Source organism: Plectropomus leopardus, chromosome 20 (assembly GCF_026936395.1).
Source record: "Plectropomus leopardus strain MGB_pleo_1.0 chromosome 20, ASM2693639v1, whole genome shotgun sequence".
NCBI lineage: Eukaryota > Metazoa > Chordata > Actinopteri > Perciformes > Serranidae > Plectropomus > Plectropomus leopardus.
Genome location: NC_142195.1, coordinates 27,856,530 through 27,883,631, shown reverse-complemented (window position 1 = coordinate 27,883,631; position 27,102 = coordinate 27,856,530). Strand labels below are relative to the sequence as shown.

The following is a 27,102-nucleotide window of genomic DNA, read 5'->3' as shown; positions in this document are numbered from 1 at the left end:
CCATTTTCCCCCACAGTTTGATTATTCTTTTAATTCTTTTTTTTGCGCAGCTATGTGTTAATTTGTCTGTATATTTCCTCTTTTTTTCTTATCATATTTATTATTTTATTTACTCCTCTTTATATTTCCACATTTCTTTTATATTTTCACATTTTTAAAAAATATTTTTAAATGGCATTTTGTGTCATTTCTTTATACATTTACATTCCATAAATTTACCAATTTATTTCCTGTTTATATTTCCACATTATTAATAATTCTTTTATATTTTTACACTTTTAAAAAAATATTTTCAATGGCAATGACCATTTTTTTATGTTTTCCTCTATATTTCCACATTTTAAATTATTTACCCTTTTATTTATTCCTCTTTATACTTTATTTCATTATATTTCTTTCATTTTTATGGCACTCCTGTTGATATAATGCACTCAAATATTCAAGTCAAGTACACTAATATCATATTTGCACGGTAAATGTACTTTATCTTCACCGCTGTACAGATGTTATCTTAAGGGTATAAAAGGAAAAAAAAGACCCAGGACGAGAGAGATAAACAGCAGATGATGAATAAATAAAACAAATACAATGAATAAAGTCTAAAGACACAAATAAGTAAAACAGATGAGGAAAAACTTGCATGTTACAGTGAGAAAAGCAGAACAACATCAGCTGTCTGTCCGCAGCTTTCTTCTCTGTCAGCTTTTGTCCCAACAGATGTGGACACCTTCTTTCCCGCGATCAGCCAATCAGAACACAGAGTGAGAGCGCCGACCAATCACAGCGCTCCATTTTTGATTACGGATGGACCAATGGGGGCGCGGCGCTGCGGACGTTACAGCAGCGGAGATCACTGCAGTGCAGCAGCCAACCAGCAACCAGCGAGCCGACTGTCTACTCACACAGAAATATGGACGAAACGATGCTACGACTCAACGAGTAACTATTATTTAACCTTTATTTCCCGTATTTCCTCTTTAAAACACTGTTTGTCTCTCGGTTTACGCGAGCGATAAGTCCTCGCGCGCTGTCCAGCTTCCCGGGCTTACAAACTAGCTAAACTTAGCTAACTAGCCTGCTAACCGATTGCCTGTCAGTGTTAGTTAGTTGTAAGTTAGCTGCCTGGTTAGCTAGTTAACGAGCTCCCCAGACAACTTAACCGGGCTGAAACATCGATGCTGGCTGCCTGACACCGCAGCTAAAGAGGCTAATGTTAGCTGTTTTAATTGTTGAAACCGCTGCATGGCTAATTATAGCTGTCTTGTTGATTGTGTTGATTTTGGTTAATTAGCTTTTCAGACAAACATGGCTAGTTCAGACAAGCTGACACAAACACAGGAAACACAGGTCGAAACACACAGACAGGACTATCAGATGCTAAATGCAAAACATTGACACATTTGCTTATGTATTTGTGTTTATGTTTGTTTATGTTTTGTCAACTCTTGAATGTTGACAGCTGGTGTGAGGATAGAAATATGACATGGACTGAGTGCTCATCCTCAGATATAACAGCTGCAGCTGTATTTTCTTTTTTTTTATTATTTATTATTATTTTATTAAATTATAGTTATTTCAATACTTAGACATGGAAATGTAGTTTAGTATTCAATCAGAAGTGCACACGTGAAGAATGATGTACAGAAAGTCATAAATGGCGCCTAAAAAATTAAACGTATTTATTTCTGGCTTTATGTATGTAACCCTCTGAAACTGGCTTGATTTTTTTTTTCAAAAACATGGGAAATAACAAGCTGGAACACACAGGAAACACTAACAGACAGAGAAGGATCTCAGATGCTAATGCAAAACATTGACACGTTTGCTTAAATATTTGTGTTTATGTTTGTTTATGTTTTGTCAACTATTAAATGTTGACAGCAGGTGTAAGGTTAGAAATATGTCTTAATATATGTTTTAATATATATATGTCTGAATATTCTCAGATATAACAGCTGTGTAATAAACAGCTGTTTTTTTTTCTTTTGTTGTGACCATTAGATTAGGATTAAATTAGATTTAATTTAATACTTAGACATAGAAATGCAGTCTACTATTCAACCAGAAGTGCACAAGTAAAGAATAATGTACAGAATGTTATGAACTGTGCTTAAAAAATGCTAAAAATGTTAAAAAAGATTATTATGGCTATATGTATTTAACCCTCTGAAACTGGCTTGATGTCTTTCAAAAATGTGCATTTATGTTTGTTTATGTTTTGTCAACTCTTGAATGTTGACAGCAGGTGTAAGGTTAGAAATATGACATGGACTGAGCGCTCATTCTCAGCTATAACAGCTGTGTAATAAACAGCTGCTTTTTTTCTTTTGTTGTGACCTTTAAATTAAGATGAATTGAGTTTAGGTTTAATTGTACCATAATTGCACTGAAATGCAGGTACTGAGACACAGAAATGCAGTTTAGTATTCCACCAGAAGTGCACAAGTAAAGAATAATGTACAGCAAAATTGTGCTAAAAATTCAAATCAGTTTCATTTTTCAGTTTTTTTTTTCATTTTCCTGTATCAGGAAAGTCAAGTAGCTGGTTAAATGCTAGAGTGAACAGATACATATACATATATATATATATATATATATATATATATATATATATATATATATATATATATATATATATATATATATATATTTTTTAAGCTTTTTATATGTATATTTATATATTTATAGGTAGTGTAATCCTGAGCTTTGGGGCGTAATTGAGGAAGTCTGCATCCTCAGTTTTTTTTAGGCTGTTGTCAGTTATAAGTAATGCAAATTGAGGACATATGCAGAATAAACAGCTGGACTTATGGATGGTGTAGATGTTAAAGATCTGGCATAACATGTACAGCATAAAAATGAATCCTGTACAGGTCAGTACACACAGTATGGACAGTAGTATAAATCTATGGAGAGAATATTAAATCAAAATAAGTAAGTGAGGACCATATGTCCACATGTCTAACTGCCTCTTGTTTCCCCGTCTCTTTGTCTCCAGCTGTCAGACTGACCCCCTCTGCATGGGCCCATAAACATGTCCACAGATGACAGTATCTCTGAGGATGTGTCCAGCTCGGGGGCTTTGAGCCATTGCCATGTCAGTGCTGACGGGGATGTGGGTAAGGAGAGCGAGACCTCTCTGGTGTCCTCTGAGGGGACATCGGCCTCGGGGCTGGCCGTCTCTGAGGACAGACACACGACCTCCCAGACAACAGGAGGCACTGTGGCGAGCAGGCCCGTGGACATCACACCAGCATGCAACAAGATCAGGTGCAGCAGCTTTCAACATGCTACTGTTTATGGAAAATGACACAGTTTAGAGCGCAGACATTAAATATGAAGCTGTAGACACATTTTTTTATAAAAGGGTTATTTGAATTTTCTGAGAAGAAAAAAAAATCCAAACAGTAGACTACGCTTACATAAATATTTAATTCATTTACCATAAAAAAAAAAACTCAGTTTAATTCAATTCATGGTAATTGTATTAAATATTTATGGGAGCATAGTCTAGGGTGCAGATTTTTCTTCTTTTTCTTTTATCATCTTTCATCCAGCACCTATTTTTTTGTCGTCTGGATATGTGTGTTTTTGTGAACTTTATTTGAATGTTCTCTCAATTATAAATGGTGCTTAAAAAACAAAAAATCCTGTGGAGGACCATTATTGTAGTTTTCTGAATTTCCAGGAACATGTTTTTATATGTGTAAGACCATTTTACATTAATTTCCAGATGTCAAATTTTAAAAAATCCTGAGAGATGCCAGACTTGTTTGGGTACAGGAAAAAAACAAAGGCACTTTATCACTGTGTGATAAAAGAATCTTTTTTTTCCCCCAATTTTTTTGATCATGTTTTTATATATATTTAGTTTTTTGCTATTCGAATGCTGTTTGCTTGATTTTTTTTTCAAAAACATGGAGAAACAACAATGAGCAATTTTAGAAGAAATTACTGGAAAATTAAGGAAATTAATAAAAGAACAAACAAACAAACAAACAGGGAAATACTTAATAATAATAATAAAACTTAATAATAATAATAATTCTATTAAAAAAAAGTATAAAAGTATAATTAGGATGATTATAAATCTTGTTTTGGGGACATTTTTCCATAGCATTTTTCAAAAAATAATTTTCCAAATCTAGTAATTTCTTGAAGTTTGCAGAACAGTTCTGGCTAAGTTGCTCTTTGTCATTTTTCTCATGTTTTAAAAAAACAAAACAGACCATTTGGTTTTGGTTTCAGGTTTTGAAGGATTTGTGAAAGCATTTGAACGCAGCACAAGAAAAGAATGTCTATCTGGGTTTCAGAGGGTTAATCTACATCTTGCACACACAGTATATACCAAGACTTAGCTGCAGTATGTGATTTAACATATGATTTATTGCAGGAGTCTGTGTCTGAGCACAGATGAAGCGTTCGAACAAGGGAAGAGCCTCCCATTCATCAACCCGAGCTCCCTGGAGACCCTGAGGGCTTTGGTGCAGGAGATCCAGAGCAGCGGAGAGACCGACCCTGAGATCTGGAAGGATTGCGAGGTGGGAAAACACCACAGAGCCTGAGAGGCGGTCACTATATTATAAAATGGGGAACTGAGAGTGTAGATGCACGCTGATGACGTTGAAAGTGAAGTTGGGGTTAGCTGCTGTGGTTAGCAGTTGTTCTTGCATTTGGCAGCTGGCAGCCTCATTTCTGAGCTGTCACTTTTATTTTTTGTGCGGATCACACCTGACAGTAAGACAGACACACACATTCACAAAGACCCCAACACCACACACACACACACACACACACACACACACACACACACACACACACACACACACACACACACACACACAGAGCACCACACTGCAGCTGATCTTTTTGGACACAGAGTGTGATTTGTAGGGAACAGACAACTGTGATGTGCTGCAACACAAAGACTCTTGGCTGCGTAGTTCATCAGGCTTGAGGCCCTTTAGATTACATACTACATACTGATGAATTATTATATGGCCAAATCACCAGAGAATTGTTGTTCCTTTGTTTATCACCTCTCTCTCTCTGAAGGGAGATTGCATCACAGTCGCAGTGGTGCGCAGCTGCTTCCCTTCACAAATACATACACATATATGTGTACACAAGCAGTATGCAGGCAAATTCAGTCAAAAATAAGTTTTTCTTAATGCATATCACCTTTTTTTTTTTACGTTTTTTTTTCTTGGCTTTTGGCTTTATTTGAGACAGGACAGTTTGAGCGTGAAAGGGAGAGAGAGAGGGGATGAAATGCAGCAAAGGGCCAAGGCTGTAATTGAAACCTGCGGCTGCTGCGGTGATGACACAGCCTCTGAACATGGGGCGCCCGCTCTACCAACTGAACTACTGGGCGCCCTGCAAATCCCGTTTCTACATACTTTTTTATTTACTCAGTCATTGTGTTCACAAATTTCTTCTTTTTTTCCAAATACTTTTTTTTTTCCCACTAATTGTCCGTGGGTGTCCGCTCTGCTCTCAATCTCCGCTAGTGTCTCCGAATGTCCGCCCTCTGTTTCCGCTGGTGTCTCTGCTGGTGTCCGCTCTGCTCTCATTCTTCGCCGGTGTCTCCGCTGGTGTCTGCTCCGCTTTCATTCTCTGCCAGTGTCTCTGAATGTCCGCCCTCCTTTCTGCCAGTGTCTCTGTCGGTGTCTCTGCCGGTGTCCGCTCCACTCTCATTTTCTGCCGGTGCCTCCGCTGGTTTCCGCTCTGCCAGTGCCCGCTCCGCTGTCTTTCTCCGCTGGTATCTTATCGGCCACGAGAATCTGGAAATGATGGGTTTATCAGTATTGGTTGCAGTACTTGTTATGGTGCATCACTGCTGTACATGATGCTTAGTTTGCTGTTTTTCTGCATCAGGGCCGATGGTTGCATCTGTTTCAGCTGGTTGAGAAGCAATACCAAGAGCAAATACTCGCTCAGCAAGAACAATACCAGTGCCAAATACAGGTAAGCCTCCATCTCGTTATCATGATGGTCAAATATTTGTTTTTGCAGTGAAACAATGATGTGCTTTTTTTTCTCCAGTTGATTCAGGATGAAATCAAAGCTCTGGTTCAGCTCCAGAACCGCCAGGCCAGCGTCCAGCCGCACACTGAGTTCTCTCCAACTTCGGGGATCAAAACTTCCACCAACACAAAGGACTTTATCTTCCCCCTCATCTCCAGTGACTGCACAGTCCCCAAAACTGGAGCCAGTGACAATGACAGCCTGGCAGCCCCGGCCCACACCCCTTTTAGCTCCCCTTCACCTCCGCTCCCTAGATCAGAGACCGCCAACCAGGGGGAGGAGCGGGCGACCACCGTGCTCAGCAGCGGGTACGGGACTCTGTCTGCCTGGGAAACAGGTCTGGAACCTGCTGTGTCTCCAGGGGACGATGAGGACGGTGGTCCAGTGAGGGAGAAGCTTCACTGGTCCCCGAACTTCCAGGAAGACACAGAGACATCTGTGATTGGGTGCCAGCAGGATTCCTCGCATGAGAGGACTCTGGGAGTGAATGAACCCAACACGTTAATGTACCAGCAGAGAACCTCTGGGTACGTCTGAGCTGATCGACAAATCAAATCTGTATGACAGAGTACCTGCGGGTCTGAAAAGTTTCAAAGGGTCCATTTTATTTTATTTTTTAGGGTTTATTTGCATATTTTATTTAGATTTTTCCTCAAAATATACAAACAACACAGTCACAAATACAATACAAAAACACCAATTTATATTACAAATAATTCAACAATAAATTAACAGACAATAAAATAAATTTACATAAAAATGTAACTTATAAAATCAAGTACAACATTACAATAAAAGGGGAAAATGATAAGAGACAGGATAACATTAACCATAACAACTTGGTCTAGTACAACACTAAAATTGTGAGATTATAGGGATGTCAATTCCAAAGTCTTTCTAAAAACGTTTTCCCCACGTGACCTGACACAGGTTAGTATATTATGATGAGAGGGCTGACTGAAGGCAAGGTGAAATGGTGAAAATATCACGCTGACCATGGTATTAAAAATGTCTTAAAAATTTTACACTTCTGTCAGTGAATCCTGCAGAAACCCAACATTTCATCAGATTAATATCTCTGCTCACCCCTGATTTGTTGACTCGGCAGCACCAGCCAGCTTTTGACCTCGTGGGCCCAGAGGCAGAAACTCAGGCCCAAGAAGAGCAAAGCAGGACCAGCTTCATCCCAGACCGCTGAGCACCAGGAGCAGCCACGCAGCCTCAAAGACCCCCACAAACAAAACGCCCCAGAGAGCTCAGACCTCCAGGACCAGGTACAACTCACCAAGTGTTTTGCTGGATTTATTTATTATCATTATTATTTATTTATTTACTTACTATTATTTATTTCAATTTTTCAAAAACATTTGTATCTATTATTTGTAATGTTAACCTTTTATTTATTTATTTTAAATTTACATTTTATTTATTTATAGCTATTTAGAATATAGAATTTATGTATTTATTTATTTTACTTATGATTAATAAATTATTTCCAGTCTATTTATATTTTTATATATTATTTTATTTTATATATTTTATTTTATATTTAATATAGGTCACGCTACATGGACAGCAGTTCACATTAATACCATATTACACTTCACATGTGACCAAAAATTGATATGCAATACTTGAATTGATTTTTTAAGTTTCTTACCATTGACCAAACATTGACTTTTCCCTGCCATTTTTATGCATTTATGATGTCAAGTCGGCAACTTATGTTATGAAATAACTTTATCAATGTTAATATACTCACCTGGCATGCTTTATAGGTAAAAACTGCTTTTTTTCTACAGCTAATAGATGCATAAACTAAAATGTGCAACTACTAAAACTAAAACGAGAGCTAATAGGAACAATATAATTAAATATAATATTTTTTTATCGTCAATTGTTGGCACTGTTACCATGCTTTTCGCCATTTCTGCTGCTGAAACATCACAACTTGGCAACTCAGGTATTACTGAAATTTCCCACTCATAATTGCAACTTCGGAGGGCCCTTTGATGTGCTCGTAACTCGTAAATAATGACATTTCCAAGAGCACATGAAGGCAGCATTTATCACTGCCCTGCATCTGTGATGTTTTTGTTTTGGATGTATGTGTCTGTTGTACTGATTACGTTCCCTCTGCTGAATCTAATACACTCGTCTCTGTTGCGCTCCAGCAGCGAGCGGCCGGGCCGTCGTCCAGCTCCTTCCCCCTGAGGAGGAGTGACAGCCTGATGTCTGAGGCGTCAGGTAACAATTCACTGACTCAGATGAAACACCGAACAGCAGGGGTCCCCCAGTGTGAAGAAATCACTGACATATTCACTGTGATAGAAGATAAACAACACAAAATATGACCGTTTTTATGAAAGATGAAGCCCTGTTGCAGTTACCACAAGTGACAGTAGGATGGCGCTGTTGTACATGCTTTATTTTGAGGAATAATATATATTCCCCTTTTCCTTCGATGAGTAAGAAACTGGTAATACAACAACCTGGATTTTTTAAATCTTTTTTTTCTTTCAAAATATACACACAAAATTTCCTTTTGAACAAATATGCCTGTACATTCTGAAGTGCAAAGAGCATGTATAATTACATATATTCATACTTGGTACAACATCAAACAGCCAAACACAAAATAAATAAATCAATAACAGATAAAAATAGATACATCAATATTGTTTTAAATTTAAGAAATGATGTCACAGATGTCATGACAGTTATTACAGTGATATTGAGAATCAGTCATGGGTTTATCTGGAAATTTGTTTTTAAAAGGAAAGAGAGAAAATTATGTATAAAAAGTTAGAAAAAATATCCAGAAAACATTTTTTAATTTTTTATTCATAGCCCCTTTTCCCTTCCTTCCTTCTTGTTCATTGTTGTTTTTTCTTTTCTTTTCTTGCCAATTATTTTCTTGTAACTTCTTTTCAGATTATTTCCAGTTTATTTGCTTTTTGCTAATTTTCATGTAATTTTCTTGCAATATTTTACTCCTTTTTTCCCCATTTTTTGGGTTATTTCTTGTTAAAGTTGCTCTTTGATGTCTTCACTTGCTTTTTTAATTTTCTCAGTTTTCAAAGGGTTAAGCCTTCTCACAACATCAAATGTGCTGTTTTATTTTTATGCTTTTAAAGGATAATTCTGAAAATATTTCACATATTTCTGATTGTCAACAAATCCCATGAAAGGACCAAAGCAGCGTCCTTACTTTGTCTTTATTGTTGGTTTTAGTCTTTTTATGGGATTTGTTGACAACAGACAGAACAAATATAGAAATCACCAGACTTATCTTTTAAAACGTAAAAACGGCAGCCAATCATGCTAGAAATATCCGATGCATAATAAACAAACTAAATAATAAATTAATAAAAAATTAAGACACTATTTTCTTCTCTCTGTCTCAGGCCTCACTTACTGGCGTCTGAATGAAAGTGAGCTGTATCACCCCCTCCCGGACAGCTTCGACAGTGGCGCTTACCTCCTTCTGCAAGAGGCGTCCATGAGTCTTGTGAGTAACATCTACAATTCACCGTGTGACCTGTGGCTGACTGAGAGATGTGTTTTATGAACAGTCATCAGTAATGAAAAAGATAATGTTAAAAAGGCAAGACACTAACCACTAAAATGTCTCATGTATACTAGTATAAATAAAAAATAAACATATAAATAAAAACAAATATACATTAATTATTGTATGAATACATAAATAAATAAATGTATAAGTAAATACAGGTATAGATAAATTAAAAGATAAATATGGAAACAAAAAAATTCTAACATAAATTAAGAAAGAATGAAGGTTAAAGATGTAGAAATAAATGTGGAAATCAATTAATACATGCAAAAATGAATGAATGCAAATTTATATTTAAACATTCATAATTAAATATCCTAAATTTATTATTACATTTTTGTGCAAATACATTTATTTATTTGTGTATTTTTATTCATCGGATTTTATTTATTTCTATAGTTATTTATTTATTCCTGTTTTATTTATTTAGAGCTGTTTTTATTTATGTATTTTATTTATTTTTGTAATTTTTCTAATTAAAATGTATTCCCACACTCATTTATATATAAATATATATTTATATTTATTTAAAAATTATATATTTTTATTTAAAAATAAAATATATATTTATATATTTATTTAGTTGTTGTTGTTATTGATTATTTATGTATGTTTATATGTATATATGTGTGTGTGTGTGTGTATATTATTTAGTATTTTATTCTTGCATCTGTTTATACATGTATTTGTTTCTTTGGTGATTCTTAAATAATTTTTTTGGTCCTCGATATTCAGGAGCCTCGTCTGTCCCTCAGAGAGATCTACCAGAATAAGCAAAGATCAGACTGTAAACGGTCAGACTGGGAGGGCTCTGCTACGTCCAGTCCTTCGTCCCCACAGGTACGTCTCACGGCTCATCAGTGATCGGTTTAGTCCTCGGCTGAGCCTCTGAACCGTAATTTGTTGCTTCAGGTGTTGACGTTGGACCCAGCGGCTAACCAGCGGCAGTCCGATCGCACCTCTGGCTTCACTTCGCCCTCTCACTTCAGCAGCCCTTCGTACGCCGCTCAGCCGCACCTCTACCCCAGAGTCGGGACCCCTGTGACCCCCGACAGCATGGCGGAGGGCAGCCCAAACCCCGGAGACACAGACTGCATCTCTGATACCTCCAGCGTCTCGGCCGCCGGGCCTTCCCCCTCGCAGGTGCAGAGCTCGTGGGGAAACCAGGCGGCCGTGTTTACCTCCCAGGAGAAGACGCAGCCCGGCTCCCACACATCCAGCCAGCAACGCAGAGCCAGCGCCCCGTTAGCCAGCGAGGAGGAGGCGAGTCACACGCACACCAGCACCCTGAAGCCTTGTTCAGCCTCTGGTGCTTCTCTGCGGCCGTCAGCCAGTCCACACGTGGAGAGAGCTTCATCACTAGAAGACCCTGTCGTCCTTTCTCTGTGAGTGTAACGTGCACTGGCTGCAGGGTTCATTCACACCGGGATAATCATGTTCATCGTAAAAATTAAAAATTAAGTAAAAATTTTTTCAGCCATTTTTCAAACAGGTATTTACAAAGGCTCTTTGAAACCCGTGTAAATGTATTGATTTCTTTCAAAAACATGGAAAGAAGGCAATGAGCAACAACAGAAAAAAAAATAAAATCAGCAAGAAATTAGTAAAAATTACAATACAATGACCTGAAAATTGATAAAAGTAAATGAATAAAAAGAAAATAATTTTAAAAATTTGTATAAAATTATACAAATTTGCACAATTTTCTCGCAACAGATGGCTGTCGAAAATAAAATTTCATCCTTAAAAATAAAAATGAGCGTTTAAAAATTTACTTGAAAATCCTTGGTGATTTGATGAAGGGTTTCTTCTCTTATGAAAGAAAGGATTTAAATAACTAAATATATATCTAAATAACTCCATTTTTTTATTCCTGTAGATGTCATCCACTCTTAACAGTTTCATCTTATTATTTCCCCGTATTTTTTTTTCCTCAGACTGAGGCAGAACCTGCGAGAGAAGCACTCTCGACACGTGGCCGATCTGAAAGCGTATTACGAGTCTGAGATCCAGATCCTGAGAGACAAACTGAAGCTCAGAGATCTGCCGCAGGATTTAGAGAAGAGCAACCAGGTCCTCACTGAGAGGTGTGTGTTACTTTACATTTACTCTTCATCTTATCCATGTTTGTCAGTCTCACACAGAAAGATTGTAGTTTTACTCACTAACTGTTGTTATTGTTGTTTATCCACAGATGTAAGCACTTAGAAAAAGCTCTGGCTGAAGCCACCAGTCGCATTCAAGAACTCGAGGCAACAAACGGCTTACTGGAGAAAAAACTGGTAACTGTCCTCACTTTGTTTTTGAAATATTTGCTCTTGAAAATTTGGCTTTTTAATCTGTAAATACAACTCTTTGATATCTGCAAATGCCCTGTAACTAATTCAATAGGAAAAATTAAGTCATATATATTTTTTTATACGTTTTTTTTTTTTATTTGGAAATGTTGGCAAAATACAGAGTGTGTACTTAGACTAACATTTCATTTAAAAAAAATAAAATACAAAAAATTAATTCTTATTTTATAACCTGAGCAAAAAGTCACATGTTGTATGTGAAGCTCCACTTTTGTTATATAATTAAAGATGCATGCAGCCTTTTGCTTTTTATTCGCACATTCATCAAAAGTAGTTTTCCTCATCAATAATTGATCATTACGTCATTTCTAAATTTCTACACGATTTTCTATTTTTAGGCTGAATGGCCGGAGCGGTATGCCGTAGCAGGTGCTACTGTGAAATCTTTGCAGCAGCGACTTGAAGAAAGCAAACGCTCGAGCAAAGAGAAGGACGCCTCGGCAGCACGTTTGAAGACCCACGTCCGGCAGCTGGAGGAGTCGGTGCAGAAAGCCTGCAGGGAGGCGGCGGAGAGCGAGGCGAGGAGGGAGAGGGAGTACAAGATGCTGCAGGACGTGAGTACGAGTGAGCTGTGAGAGAGCTTATGAACCCGAGACTGTTTTTTAACCTTAAAAAAAAGCTGTCCTCAGCAAACTTGAATAGTAAAAATCAGTCTGACATGTTGTTTAGAGGGGGGATGATTGGGAATGTTTTTTGTTATTTATTAATGTTCATAGAGTCTCAATTAATTTAATCAACTGAATTGTTGTTTTTTTAAATTCTATTAGAAGATTTGACAATTATATCTGTTTACGATGATAAAATGTTTGTTTCTATCTGCATATGTCAACACAGCATGAACAAATAACTCCATTATTACAATTTAATTACCTTTTATTTCTTGTTAATTCCCATAAATTCCCTCTCATTCCCATGGAAAGTTTACGCCTGGAATATTTCCAGAAATTTGTAATCTTAGTTGCAGCCTCATGTTATGTTACATTAGAAAAATCTCACGACTTTCTGAGCAGTGAGGGATGGATCTGTAGCTGCTGAAGTGAGAGAAAAAAGAGAGCAGTGATATCAACTCAGCGCTCTGCATTTGTAGATACGAGGGGATGATAACAGTTAATAGATGATTAATCGGTTGTTAAGAATTAAATCAAACTTGAAATTTAATCTATAGGCTATGAAATATGTTGCTGTGAGCTATGACTGAGGGAAAAAATGCAATTGTATAAATATTTTTTGAATATTTTTGAAGTTTTATGTTTTTAAATTTTTTTGTGTGCAAAGTTTGTTTTTTTAAGCAAAGTTTAATTATTATTATTTTTTTTAGATAACAATTTATCGATCATTACTTTTACCAATTAAGAAAAGTGCTTGCAATTTGCAACTTTAGTTTTAAATATTTTTATTCTTTGAAAGTTTTGGGTTTTTTTTTCCAATAAGCAAAGTTCATTTATTTTTATTTTTCAGATAACAATCAATCGATCGATTAATTTTTACTATTAAAGTGCTTACAATTTGCAACCCTAGTAGATACCCAGAGCTGAGGCAACATGTCAGCAGAGAGAAAAAAATGATCGGTTTGTCCTTATTCCATTTTACATAACTCTGATCAACACTAATGTGACTCATGACTGAGGTTTTGTTTCCTCAGCTGCTCGGAGAATATGACTCTCTGCTGAAGGAGCACGAGGGGCTGAAGGTAACAAATCTGATATTTTACGCTCTGATTATTTGATTATCATCGAAACATGTTGGACCATTTCTGCAGTGACAAACAAAATCAATTTTCTTTACGTCTCACCTTCATTTATCTTTGTGCGTCTACAGAACAACCTGGTGTCAGCGGAGAACAAGCTCGTCGATGCCAACGATCTGATATCAGAGCTGAAGAGGTGAGCGGATTGATTGTAGAGAGTAACACAACACTAATTAGATTTGGTAATTTTATACACTCTGTTTTCTGTCCAGGGTTTTATTTTAGGTTCTTATCAACTCTCAGAGAGAAATGGTGGTATTGATTTTTTTTTTATCTCACACTCGGCGAGAAAGTTCAAGTTCTGTACTATGATCATAAGAACAACAGTCACATGGAAGCAGTCTTTAGTAATGAACATTTTGGATCTCATTTCCCTCCCCAACAGTGCTAATTGAGAATGTAAATGCAAAAGCAAATCTGAAAAAGAAAATCAAGAAAAAGAAGAGAAAATCAGAAAATTAAAAAAAAACAGAAAAATCAAGCAAAACAAAAAGAAAATCAAGAAAAAGAAAATAAATCAGAAAAAAGAAAAGATCAAGAAAATAAAGACTGGCAAAGACAGAAAAAATATGGAAAATCAACAAAAAAAAAGAAAATCAGGAAAATGAATAGAAGGTCAAGAAAACAGAAAAGAAAATCAGAAAATGGAAAGAAAAAAAAATCCAGAAAAAGAAAGTAAAAAGAAAATCCGAAAAAGTCATAAAAATCAAGAAAAAGCAAAGAAAAAAAGGTGCTTGGGCACAAAGCAGCCGTCCTTCTTAAGCCAAACATTTGCATCTTGTCTCAGGCAGATCGAGTGGTGAGGATTTTTTAAATAATATTAAACAGTAACAAAGCAATAACTACTTGAAGGGAGCTTTTTGCAGAGATGTGACGTTTCGGCTGTATTCTGGTTATCATTGTCATCGGCGGCTCCTGCAGTTTTGTAAAAGAGTTGCAGTGGAGGCTGGTAGACAGCCGTTCAATGGAGATGGAGAGGATTAATCAATAGAGCCTAATGACGGTCTCTGTGCTGTCGAAAGTAGTTAATAGCATCGGCTGCCGCTGCGCAGCAACTTTCCATCGCAGTTTCAGCTCCGCCTGCAAATTGGCACCAGTAAAGGCAGCGCCGTGGACTCCGCTCTGATGAAGTGTGTCGAGTCGATTCAGCGGATTCACGGGCAGATAGCAAACTGCAGCTCGCAGAACATCGATGTGTGTGTCATAGGAGGGCTGTGGTGCTGAAACAAGTTAGCTGGAGGGAGAGAAAGAATAAAAATAGACAGAGAGGTCCAGAAACCTGTAAGAGCCCTTTAAAAAAAGGGAATAAGAAGCTAGCAACAGCTACAACATTCAAGCAAACAAAAAAAAGAATTTAAGAAAAATAAAGTTGGGAAAAGACTAGATATTCAAGAAAAATTAAAAGAGCCAGAGAAAAAAAATCATCAAAAGAAAATCAAGAAAAAAAAAAAATTAAAAACAACAAAAAAGGAAATCAAATAAACTAACAAAAGAATACCAGAAAACAAAAAAATATTCGAGACAAAAAAAGAAAAGAAAATCAGACAAGGCTTAAAAAATCAAGAAATAAAAAATATGAAAATAAAAATAAACAAAATAATAATTCAAGCGGACAAAATAACAACAAAGTAATAAAATAATCTTATCTTTACATCTTGTGTTATCTTTGTCTTTGCCCCTCAGAATAATCTCCAAGCTGGAGTCTCAGGTGAAGCAGCTGGAGCACGAAAACCAGGCGAGGGCACGTTTCTCTTCCCACAGTAACACACAACCCTCCGGAGCCGGGTAAGACCTGAAATTTACTGACAGTCTGATGTTTAATGAACTAACACGTGCTGGATCTTAAAGTCCAATGTAAATGCATGTTTTTTTTCTGAAATATATACACAAGAGCTGCTCTGTGCATCACACGAGAAAAATATCAGAAACCAAAATATAGAAATGTATTATATATTATATTTTATTTTTTGTAGTTTCATGATTACTCCACTTTTTTTTCATTATTACGTTGAAAAAGAATAAGTGTCATCGTACTGCTGTCACAGGTGGAGACATCTTACACTAAGCAGAAGACTTAATAAATGAATATGCCATTAAATGTACCAAAAATAAGATTAACAATAAATATAGGATTTAATAATTGATCAAATGTGATAGACCAGTTTTAATTTGCTTCTTTATTTACCTTCATATTAATTTCCCTATTTATTTACTTTCCTGTTTAATTCTACTTTTATTCATTTATGTATTTTTGTATTTATTTTTTACATTTATTTGTTTTTAAATGTATATATTTATTTTTGTATTGTTATCACGTATTATTTAATTATGTATTACTTTTTTTAAACCTATTATAAATAGAATAATAAATAGGGAAGAAGAAGAATGAATAAAGAAGCAAATTAAAACTGAAAATATTAATTCATGTCACATTTTATCAATTAATCAATGCCTACATTTACAATTGATAATTTAGTTGAATGTATGAATTTATTTATTAATTTTTACCTTAAAATGTCCCTTGAGTCTGTCTTATTGCTGCTGTGGTCTTTGCTCTTTAAGAACACGCTGTCTGCACATGACACGAAGTCTACACGTTTGTTTACTTTGTCTCTCGTTGTCTCTCGTTGTCTCTCGTTGTCTCTCGTTGTCTCCTGCTCCAGCTACTGAAATAAAAACATTAACAATAATAAAATTTACAGACTTTTCCACCATCCTGACCTGCTGCTTTCACCAAGTAAAGGCAAAGTAGAGCCAGACGTCACCCGCAGGAAGTCCCCCTGTCCTCTGTCCGACCAGCCGTCCGGCGGCAGAAAATCACCTTTCCCTCAAACCAACCAATCAAGTCTTCACAAGAAGTCCCAGTATCCATCAAGCGATCAATCGTCGGGAACTGGGAGCTCTGTGGACGCCTCTTCAGCCGGTGGGAGCTGGAGGTACGTTGTTTATTGTTGTGGATGTTTTCCTAACCCTTTGAAACGCAGATCCTCACCACTTTTTTTTGTGCAGCGTTTAAATCACAAGAAAACTAGTTTGATTTAATTTTTTCAAAAACATCGGGGAAAAACAGCCGTCAGCAACTTGGCATGAAATATTTTAAAAACTAATAGGTGATAAGAAAATGACTTGCTGAAAAAGAGCTATAGACAGGGAAAGTCATTAGAAAAGTACAAATATCTAAGGAAAAATATTTTAAAACATAAACAAAACAGAAATATAATGTCTCTGTTATAAAGGTTACAGAAAAAATACATAATAATTATTAGCATTTATATATTTATTTTATTTTCACACTTTTTTAAGGTTATTTCCTGCTTTTGTTCTATTACTTTTCTTTAGTTTCCTTTTTAAAAAAATGCTGGTAATTTTCTTGTAATTTTTTACTTTTTTTGCTAATTCAATTAATTTGCTAATCATTTATTGTTACGTTGCTCATTGCTTATGTCCATGTTTTTGAAAGAAACGCCTTTTTGCTTAGGTTTCAAGTTGTGAAACAAACTTTGCAAAGATTTTACGCAATTTTAATTAGAGGTTTTGTTCTGCAGGTGTTCGTCTCCGCCAGAGTGTGAACAGTCTCTGCCTCAGCACCGACTCCAGGAGCAGAGCCAGCGGGAGGCGGCTCGCAGAGAGGCGAACTGCGCCCTGACGCCCATGATGAGGGCGCTGATAGAGCTGGAGGAGACCAGAGCCACGGAGAGCCGGGCCCCCTGTAAGATCAGCCCCTCCACCACCCACAGTATGACTCACACTCACTCACGAAACCTGATTAATGCTCAAATCTCAAATTCATGCTCATAATGAATAATGCTCATTCTTTAATTTGAGTTACTTTATAATTTAGGATGATTTAAAGCCTCTGGGAACCCAAATCACCGAAAACTTTCTTAATCCTTTAACACCTGGATCATCATCAAGCAAGAAATATCCCACAAATAACAAAAAAAATGGAAAATTAGATATGATCAAAATAAATGGGGGGAAACGTTCTTAAAAGATGTATTAATAGTTCTTATAATGACATATTTTAAATTATGTTACAGAAAAAAAGAATTTCTTTTTTTAGCACTTTAGGTAATTTTCTTTCTTTTTTTTTTTGTTTTTACCTTTTTTGTTTTTTATTTTCAGGTAATTTTTGTGTAACTTTTTACTAATTTATTGCTTGTTTTCGGGTGATATTTTGTTGAGTTGCTTGTCGCTCTCATCCCATGTTTTTGAAAGAAACCAGGCCAATTTGCTTACGTCTTCAGGGTCTTACATGCATAATAAAAAGCATAAAAAATTATCAACCAAAAACTTGCGACGGAAAAATTCTCATTTAAACCACCAGAAGTAAGAGAGAATGCAAATAAAAATCAATCCGAAAAGCTTCTTTCTGCAGCAACAGTCTGTCTCTTTTTGCCCTCCATGTTTGAAAATATTGACCTCCTTTATTTCCATGTATTGATTTTGAAGAGCGAGCACCCGTGCCTTGCATTTCCAATTTTGATGAGGACCCACAATTTAAGTCTGCAAAAGTTTTAAGATAACATTTTTTATGGCAATTTTAAGGGTGACTTCGGTGTTTTTCAACCTGGATCAATTTTCCCATGTTTTGTATCTAAGTGAATAATGGAAATGGAAAACTTTACATTTTTACAAACAACAATAATCAAAAGTAAAATAAAGACGAATTAAAATGGGAATAATGATGTAACAATACAACATTAAACATCATAAACAAAAAAACAAAATACAAGGATAAATAATCAAAAATAAATAAATAAAATAAAACTCACTCGCGGTCCAGATACCGCAAGTTCTCGTTCTCAAGCGAGCGCACATATGTAAACGCGGCTCCCACACTACGAACTACAGGCTACAACACGGCTAAAAACATGATGCCAGTGATGTTTTTCAAAACAACTTGGCACTTTTGGGCTTCAGGACATTGGATTACTTCAAATGAGCAGTATGGAGACATTTTGTGGTTTTATTATGTATTTTCTTTAACGTTTGAATCCTGAATCCTCAATAGTTTGGGAGATAAGCGCAATGCCTTTTTCCCGTGAACTTCTGGCAGCATTTTTTGTACTATAAATATATGTAAATAGATTGTCTAATCATAATTATAGGCTGATCAAACACCCCGATTACTAACTTCTTTGTATGGGCTTTGTACACAGCGCACAAAAAGACTCGATTCTGTAAGTGGTGTCTGTGTTTTTGAACTGGACCTCATCACGTCTTTGTGCTTTCTCTCCGCAGGGGTCGGCAATCAGAGGACCACCGTCGGGTTTGTGGAGCGGAAACACAAAGAGGTGATTCAGGAGCGAGTTGGGCTTCAGGCGGACAGAGAGGTGGTTAAACCTGGAGGAGTCGGCGTGGCCCGAACTGATCGAGGAGGAGGAGGAGGAGGAGGAGGAGGAGGAGGAGGAGGAGGAGGAGGAGCAAAAAGAGCTGCAGCTCTGCTGAGAGCTCAGAGGAGTCTGTCTCCAGAGGGCCACAGATCCTCCTCACTGCCTCCTCCAGAACAACGAAACAGACCCACGACTACGCCCAGTATGTCCTCACAGGCCTCTCACACTCACCTGTCAACCAAATCTTTAAAGTACATCAAGTTCGGCTCTTTATTTTTCAATTTTGGTATTATTGGCAGCCAGATTTATAAAAACAAAAGCTCTTAAAGCTAATAAATACAGTACAAGTACAGGCCAAAAGATTAGTTAGCAGGAAAGCAAGCAACAACACACAAGGATAGATAAGTGAAAATAAATACGTATTAATGACAAAAATTAATAAATAACAAGAAGAAGAGGAAGGAAAAAAGAAGTGGAGAGAAAACATGCTTTAAGCCCACTTCCATTAGATTCCCATTTAATACAGCCATCTGTAACATGTGAAGGATATTTTAAATCAGAATCAAATTCGTACTTTTATCTGTTTAGTCCCAAATAAAGAGAGAAGAAATTGGTTAAGTAACAAAACACAGGAAAAGTTAAAAAAAAAAAAAAAATCCAACAATTGGTACATTTACTTGTGACTTGTTATTTTGTTTATACAGAAAAACATTAAAATTTCCAAATTACAAGCATTAATTACTGATGCCAAAAAAATATAAACATTACAGAACAAAACAAATGGGAGGAATGTTAATATTCACATTACATCATTTAGATTTTGTAATGGATGCTTTTCGGTTGCGCTTGAGTATGACAACCTCTTATTGCTCTAAATCATCTCTGTCAACACTTATTTTAACCCTTTGAAACCTGGATCGGTTTTCTTGCGTCGTTTTCAGATGCCTTTCATAAGCGTCATAAATATGAGGAGAAAATACAATGACCAACTTCGCAGAAATGTCCCACAAAGTGCATTATAGTATATAGTAATTTTCTATTTAGAATTATGTTCCAAAAAATATAATGATGTACGTAAAATAAATACTTTCAGCACTTTTTTAAAGGTCGTTTTCTTGTTTGTTTTTGTTTATTGTTTTTCTTATTTTCAAGTAATTTCCTTTTAACTTTTTACTGATTTTTCCCCCTAATTTTGGGGTCATGTCTTGTTAAGTTGCTCATTGTCCTCTCCCCATGTTTTTTAAAAAAAACAACAACAAATTGCTCAGGTTTCAAAGGGTTAAATGTCACTGTAATGTAAATGTAAATGTTAAACACAGAAGGTTTCAAAGATCTCACATAAAATTATGAAAATAAAGTTTAAGTCAACTAACAATTTAAACTTGTGATTGATTAGGGGACGCACTGTATATATTCATATAGAGAAACTGATACTGTAAATAATGTAGCCAAAATACCCAGCTGAATAAATTAACGTTTATTAGAAGCAGAACAATTTAATCTTTCTAAATCACCACAACTCTCTGGAGAATATAGTTTTTAATTAATGTTGTGTTGTTGTATTAAAGTTTTAATTAACTTTTTTGTTTTTGCTCTCATTTGTTCAGCAAAAAGAGGAACTTTACTCACGCCCATGTCTGCAAAGTCCAGTCCGAAACGCTGCCCCACCGAGAACTACTCCACTGCTTTCGGTCACCTGATGCCGAGAGAGGAACACCTGCACAAAAGGTGAGCAACACGCACGAGCAATAATTCCACACTTCATTTCCGAAAGTTAGATGTCTGTATATCGGGGGAGCTATAGCCAGGAACCTAGAAATACTGAAATCATGAGGCCAGAATTCAGCTTGTTGCCAGATTATGTAAAAAACATCTTTTCTGAACTCCTTAAAACAATGTGCACCGCAGCGTCATGCATTTTTAGTAAAAGTCTGCCTGTTGTAATTTACCACGAGGTGTGAGCCTGCTGCCACCCCTCACACGTTACACCGTATGTTAACTTACCTACTTAGACTTCAGTCCAATCCAGTGAGTTTTGTACATAAACATGTAGCCTATACATCCTTTCTTTTATTGTCATGTCCGCTCCGCTCTCACTCTCCGCTGGTGTCTCTGCTGGTGTCTCCGCTGGTGTCTCCGCCGGTGTCTCTGCCGGTGTCTTCGAATGTCTGCTCTGCTCTCATTCTTCACTGGTGTCTCCGAATGTCCACTCCGCTCTCATTCTCCTCCGGTGTCTCTGCCGGTGTCTCCACCGGTGTCTTCGAATGTCTGCTCTGCTCTCATTTTTCTCCGGTGTCTCTGAATGTCTGCTCCGCTCTCATTCTTCGCCCGTGTCTCCGTCGGTGTCTCCGTCGGTGTCTCCGTCGGTGTCTCCGTCGGTGTCTCCACCGGTGTCTCCGTCGGTGTCTCCGTCGGTGTCTCCGTCGGTGTATCTGCTGGTGTCTCCGCCGGTGTCTTCGAATGTCTGCTCTGCTCTCATTCTTCGCCGGTGTCTCTGAATGTCCGCTCCTCTCTCATTTTCCGCCGGTGTCTCCGCCAGTGTCTTCGAATATCCGCTCCGCTCTCATCCTCGGCCGGTGTCTCCAAATGTCTGGCCCACTTTCATTCTTCGCCGGTGTCTCCGCCGGTGTCTTCAAATGTCTGCTGTGCTCTTATTCCCCGCCGGTGTCTCCCCCAGTGTCTTTGCTGGTCTCATTCTTCGCCTCTGTCCCCACCGGTGTCTCCACCTCATTATCGTGCATCACTGCTTTTTTTTTTTAACTGTACTGCAAATTGTATTTTTATGTTTTATTTATTTATTTTTAATTTGTAATTTTTACTTTTTGTCTCACTATTACAATCTCTGCTTATTAGAGGCTTTTTTCAATCTTTCATTATTTATTTATTTTTTAAATTTATTTATATATTTTAAAAAATCACATTGTTTGTTGTCTGCAGGATCGATGGACAAGTTGACCAGAGACGTCATTCATTCCACAGCGGCAGTCCCAGGAAGAGACTCCAGTTTACGTCCACAGACAAAGACGATGGTAAAATACTCAGGTTTTAATCATTTAACACCTGGATACACATCTTCAGTTTTCACTAACATTTAAACTCATAAACATGAGAAAATTGGTTTGATTTCTTTCACAAACACAGAAAAAACAAACTGCACAAAACTCGTAAAAGTTGAAAGGAAATGGTTGGAAAATTAGCGAGGGGGAATAATAGATATTATCACAAAAAGAGGAAAAAGCAGAAAACTATGTTTATAATGCTTATAATTATATATTAAAGTAATTTTAAAGACATTTAAAAAAAAAAAGGTTTACTGCCCTTTCTTGAGGTATTTTTCTTGTTTCTATTAGTTGTTTTTATACAATTTTATTTCTTTCTCTCTTTTTTTAAATGTATTTATTTTTTACTTATTTTCTGGTATTTTTCTGTCAATTTTTTACTGTTTTCTTGCTCATTTTTGAGCCATTTTTCTGTTCAGTTGTTTGTCCCCGTCCCTTATTTTTGAAAGAAATAAAGCCAATTTACCCAGGTTTCAAAGGGATAATAGACATAAATAAACATAAATATACATTTATTAATGAGCTTGTGGAGGGCGATGTTGTACTGAGTGCATTATACTGAAAGGTATTTTTAATTTTTTTCCTCCCTTATGTACATAAATGGGGTGGAAAACAAAGGTGTACCTAACAAAGCGTCCAATAAATGTTGATGAGACTCTTTGTCCTCCTCTCCCTCAGACCTCCAGCAGCCAGAGACCTCCTGCAGCGTGAACCCACCGGAGGGAAACTCCCAGCTGGGCTGGGAGGAGCAGGCAGCGTGCGGAGGAGCTGAGCTGCAGGACTCCTGCGAGGACTCGGCTCCTCTCCTCCTGGACAGACTCCACTCGCTGGCTGAGGCCGAGAAACTGTTTGACGAGCTGACGCAGGAGAAACTGCAGGTGAGTGTGTGTGAGACGAGCTGACTCATCACGTCACGCGCGGCGCCGTTTCCACCTGTCAAACAGGACGTTTCTTACCCATTCAGCAGAGGACATTAACCCTTTGAAACCTGGGTCGACATGACTTTACTTGTGCTGCATTCAGATGCCTTTCACAAGTATTTAAACCTTTGGACGAATTGGTTTGATTTTTAAAAAGAAATTATCCACAAAATATATGGGGAAAAGGTAATTAGCAACTTTGCAAGAAATTTAGAAAATTATATTTAAAAAAAAAATAAAATTATATTTAAAAAAATGCATAAATCTATATATATAGTAATCATGATTGTATAATTAAAATTGTGTTACAGAATTATAATTATTTTTAAGCATTTTTTTTTTCAGGTCATGTCCTTGTTTGTTTTTGACGTCGCTTTTTTCTTGGTATTTTTTAGGTAGTTTTCCTTTTTTTTTAAGTTGTTGGACGCGTTTTCTTGTGCTGCATTCAGATGCCTTCCACAAGTGTTTAAACCTTTGGATTTATTTTTTTAGAAAATATTGGGAAAATGAAACCCGCAGCTTGGAAAGAAATTTAGAAAATTATATATATTAAAATATATATATATATATATATATATATATATATATATATATATTTTTGTTTTTTTTTTGAAAATTACATTAATAAAATATATTTTAAATTATATCTAGAATTTAATGAAAAGGTAGGGAAAAAAGTTCAGAAACTGTATTTATAATTATCATGATTGCGTAACTAAAATTGTGTTACAGAATTATAATTATTTGAAGCACTTTTTTTCAGGTCATCCCCTTTTTTTTGTTTTTGCTTTTTTTTTCGACACTGATTTCTTGCTAATTTTTGGGTCATTTTTTCTTAAGTTTCTTATTACCTTCTTCCCATGTTTTTGAAATAAATAAAGCCAATTTTCTTTGGTTTCAAAGGGTTAAAGGGCCTTGTATCTGTGCAACTAATCGCCACAGATGTCATTTCAAAATGGCTTAATTTTAGGAAGTTCATGTCCAGCTAGTTGTGTGCTGGTCGGTGGATCAATACAATTATTTTTGTTAATAAATAATTAACCTTTATTTGTGTGTGTGTGTGTGTGTGTGCGTGTGTGCGTGTGTGTGTGCGTGTGTGTGTGCGTGTGCGTGTGCGTGTGCGTGTGCGTGTGCGTGTGCTTCAGATTGAGGCAGCTTTGAGCCGGATGCCTGGAGCAGGAGGGAGAGTGACTCTACAGACCAGGTTAGACGAGGTGAGACAGCAGAGACGGATCGTGTTCGTGTCATTTTTTTCTTGTAATTACAGCTGCAGAGGAAGTACGTTTATTATTTGTAATTTTTAAAGCACAAACGCTAAATTTTTTACCTCTTAAATTTGAAGATGTGCTGCTTTTCGTCATCATCACATGATCACATTGAGCTCTGAGATTGATGATGATAATTTTCCCTTTTTTGGACATTTTATAGATTAAACATTAAAGAAAAAGGTCAAAAACATAAAAAAGATTAAATTATCCTGTCTTTTGTGCTTATTTAAAATAGTTTTTTGATATATTTTCTGCCTTTTTAAAGACTTATTGATTAATGGATATGTCCAAAGTGTTATTATTTCTCCTAAACATGTTAAGATGAAGTGAATTGAATGAGAAATTAATTTCCTCCTCATGAATCAGATGTGAAAATCTGTTGTGGATTTTTTTCATTTGTCAGTGAGGATCCTCAAAGTCAGTAGAATTCATCCTCTCATGTTCAGAAATATCTGAACCGAATTTTTCAGCAATCCTTTCAATAACTGTGGAGATATTTTCAGTTTGGACCACAAACTCAACTTTATTATTTATGTAACACATTTGGATAAGACCTTTCATAAAAACATGCAGCCCATAGCTTTACAATGCAAAATTAAAACAGCAAAAACAAAAAATCAGAAAAAAATTAATTAATATTATAAATATAAAATATTATAAGTTATTTGGAAAAAAAAAACATTTAGCAAGACAAAAAAAACAAGATAATAAAATGTTAAAGTTAAATAAAAGTATAAAAATATATATATATATATATATATATATATATATATAAAAAATTAAATGTAAAACAATGATAAAAACGAGGTCCCTGCGATTATAAAAATGGGGCTTAAATCAGTCTTAAAATGTCTTAAATGATTTTTCTTCTTGAATATTGATTCTCTTTTCCGTTTCTTTTCTTATATATTTTTTCTTCTCACTGTTTTTTATCGAACTTTTTTCTTTCTTCCCTGTTTTCTTTTAATAAAATAATTTTACCTGTGAAAAATATATATTGTAAACTTGTTTGCGATGCATGTATGACAACTCCCCCTTAAGGGTATTTTTATTTTGTCAAACAGCATTTTCTATACATTTGTATCAGAAACTCTGTTTTCTCTTCTGTACCATTTTCAGCTTTGCGTTCAACTTTGAAAACCCAAATAAAATAAGTTTCCAGTTAATTTTGTGCTCTTGTTTCGTCATCAGGTGGCCTTAGAGAATCGCCTGGAGAGACTGAATCGTGAGCTTGGATCCATCCGCATGACTCTGAAGAGATTCCACGTCCTCCGTTCCTCTGCCAACATATAGCAATGTCTGTCTTTTTACATCACGGCGTAGATGCTACAACTTAGTGTCTTGGTTTTATACACTGCACTGATTGTCTCTCTGTGCCATGAGTCCATCTGTACAGTAACTCATCTTTTTATACGTATTACTCTGGGATATTTTTTTATATGTCTGATGAAAGATATTGCAATTTTTTGGAGTATATTTTTAGAAATACACAGATTTGTAAAGTCATTTACTTTTTTAGTCACAGAACTATTAATATGATATGTTTTACTCGCCATATTCAGGTGTAGGTTTTTAAAATCTGTTAAGTGAATGATCAAAAAGACTTTCCAGCAGAGACATTTATCCACATGGGAAATATCACTGCCATTTTTTTTGTTTATGGACATTTTTAGACATGACTTAAAAAATATTTATTTTATTTTTGTACGTGTTTTAATTTTTTTTAAATTTGTTTTGGGCCAAATTAATCAAACTTGAAGGAAATATTTGTTTACTTGAATCAAATTGCCTTTTTTTCTTTTGTTTACTTTCCATGACTGCTTGTCACTTGTTTTGCTTTATGTTTCACATTTGCGACAGGACTGGACACCACTTGTAAAATCCAAACCAGCACACTTTTCAGTACACACACACACACACACACACACACACATTTTATCAACTCCTCAGCCGGTTGTTTCTCCTCAAGCGATGCCTGTGCACGGATTTTCTTGCACTGCTTCCTTTTGCCATGCAGTTTTCCCATCTGACATGATCTTCACTGGAAATATAATGTTCTTGTTGTTGCACAATAAATGAAGCTTTTTTTTTTGATAACTAAAGGTTTTGCTCCTCATATTATGACTCACTAGTTTATTATTCCTGCAGTAAATCAGTACAGCGATTCTGAAAACACTTAACACTTAAATAAATTATTTGTTCTGGTCAAAAATGGGAAAAAAACAACCTAGAAAACAAATATTCAGCCTAAAAATGTAAATTTTTAATTACATAAAAAATACTTTTAAAGAAATAAATATTTGCCCAGTCCCACGACTATTAACAACCCAATCTTTTTTTTTTTTTTATAAATTATAAAAATTAAACTCATTTTTCAAATGTCAAAAATCAATAAAATTGATAAATTAATAACACAAATAATAATATTACTTTAAAAAAGATGTTTTTTGTTAGATGTTTTGTTTCCCTCATAAATCATTTGTAATTACCATATTTTTCATCATATTCGCTATTAGGTACTATTAACAACCCAATCTTTTTTTTTTTAAATAAATCTTAAAAAGCAAATTATTTTTTAAATTGCAAAAACCAATAAAAATAAATACATATGATAATAATAATACTAAAAAAGAAGAAAAACATTTCCCCCCCTCAAATCTGTTGTAATTGCAATATTTTTCATTATATTCCCCCATTAACAGCCCTTTTTAAATAAATCTTAAAATTTAAACAATTTTTCTAATTGCAAAAACCAATAAAAATAAGTAATAATCATTAATAATAATCATAAATTTTAAAAGAATAAGACTT

At 35.8% G+C, this 27,102-nt stretch overlaps 1 protein-coding gene across 4 annotated transcripts; it reads left to right on the top strand.

Annotated features, from left to right (window-relative positions):
- The first annotated feature begins 802 nt into the window (after positions 1–802).
- mphosph9 (M-phase phosphoprotein 9) lies at positions 803–26,233 on the top strand. Of its 4 annotated transcripts, none has more exons than XM_088071145.1 (24): positions 803–939; positions 2,999–3,270; positions 4,394–4,541; positions 5,878–5,967; positions 6,046–6,554; positions 7,136–7,301; positions 8,205–8,274; positions 9,435–9,538; positions 10,340–10,444; positions 10,517–10,989; positions 11,542–11,691; positions 11,799–11,886; positions 12,300–12,515; positions 13,604–13,651; positions 13,780–13,844; positions 15,392–15,493; positions 16,411–16,644; positions 17,254–17,417; positions 18,953–19,246; positions 20,652–20,772; positions 21,982–22,073; positions 22,782–22,981; positions 24,169–24,237; positions 25,483–26,233. In XM_088071145.1, exons 2-24 carry the CDS (start codon positions 3,035–3,037, stop codon positions 25,582–25,584), a joined length of 3,846 nt encoding a protein of 1,281 aa, XP_087927271.1. In that variant the 5' UTR covers positions 803–939; positions 2,999–3,034; the 3' UTR covers positions 25,585–26,233. The 4 variants fall into 4 exon arrangements, with proteins under 4 accessions (XP_087927271.1, XP_087927269.1, XP_087927270.1 ...); XM_088071143.1 differs by having other exon boundaries at positions 17,254–17,444; XM_088071144.1 differs by having other exon boundaries at positions 8,202–8,274.
- Positions 26,234–27,102: the final 869 nt, after the last annotated feature.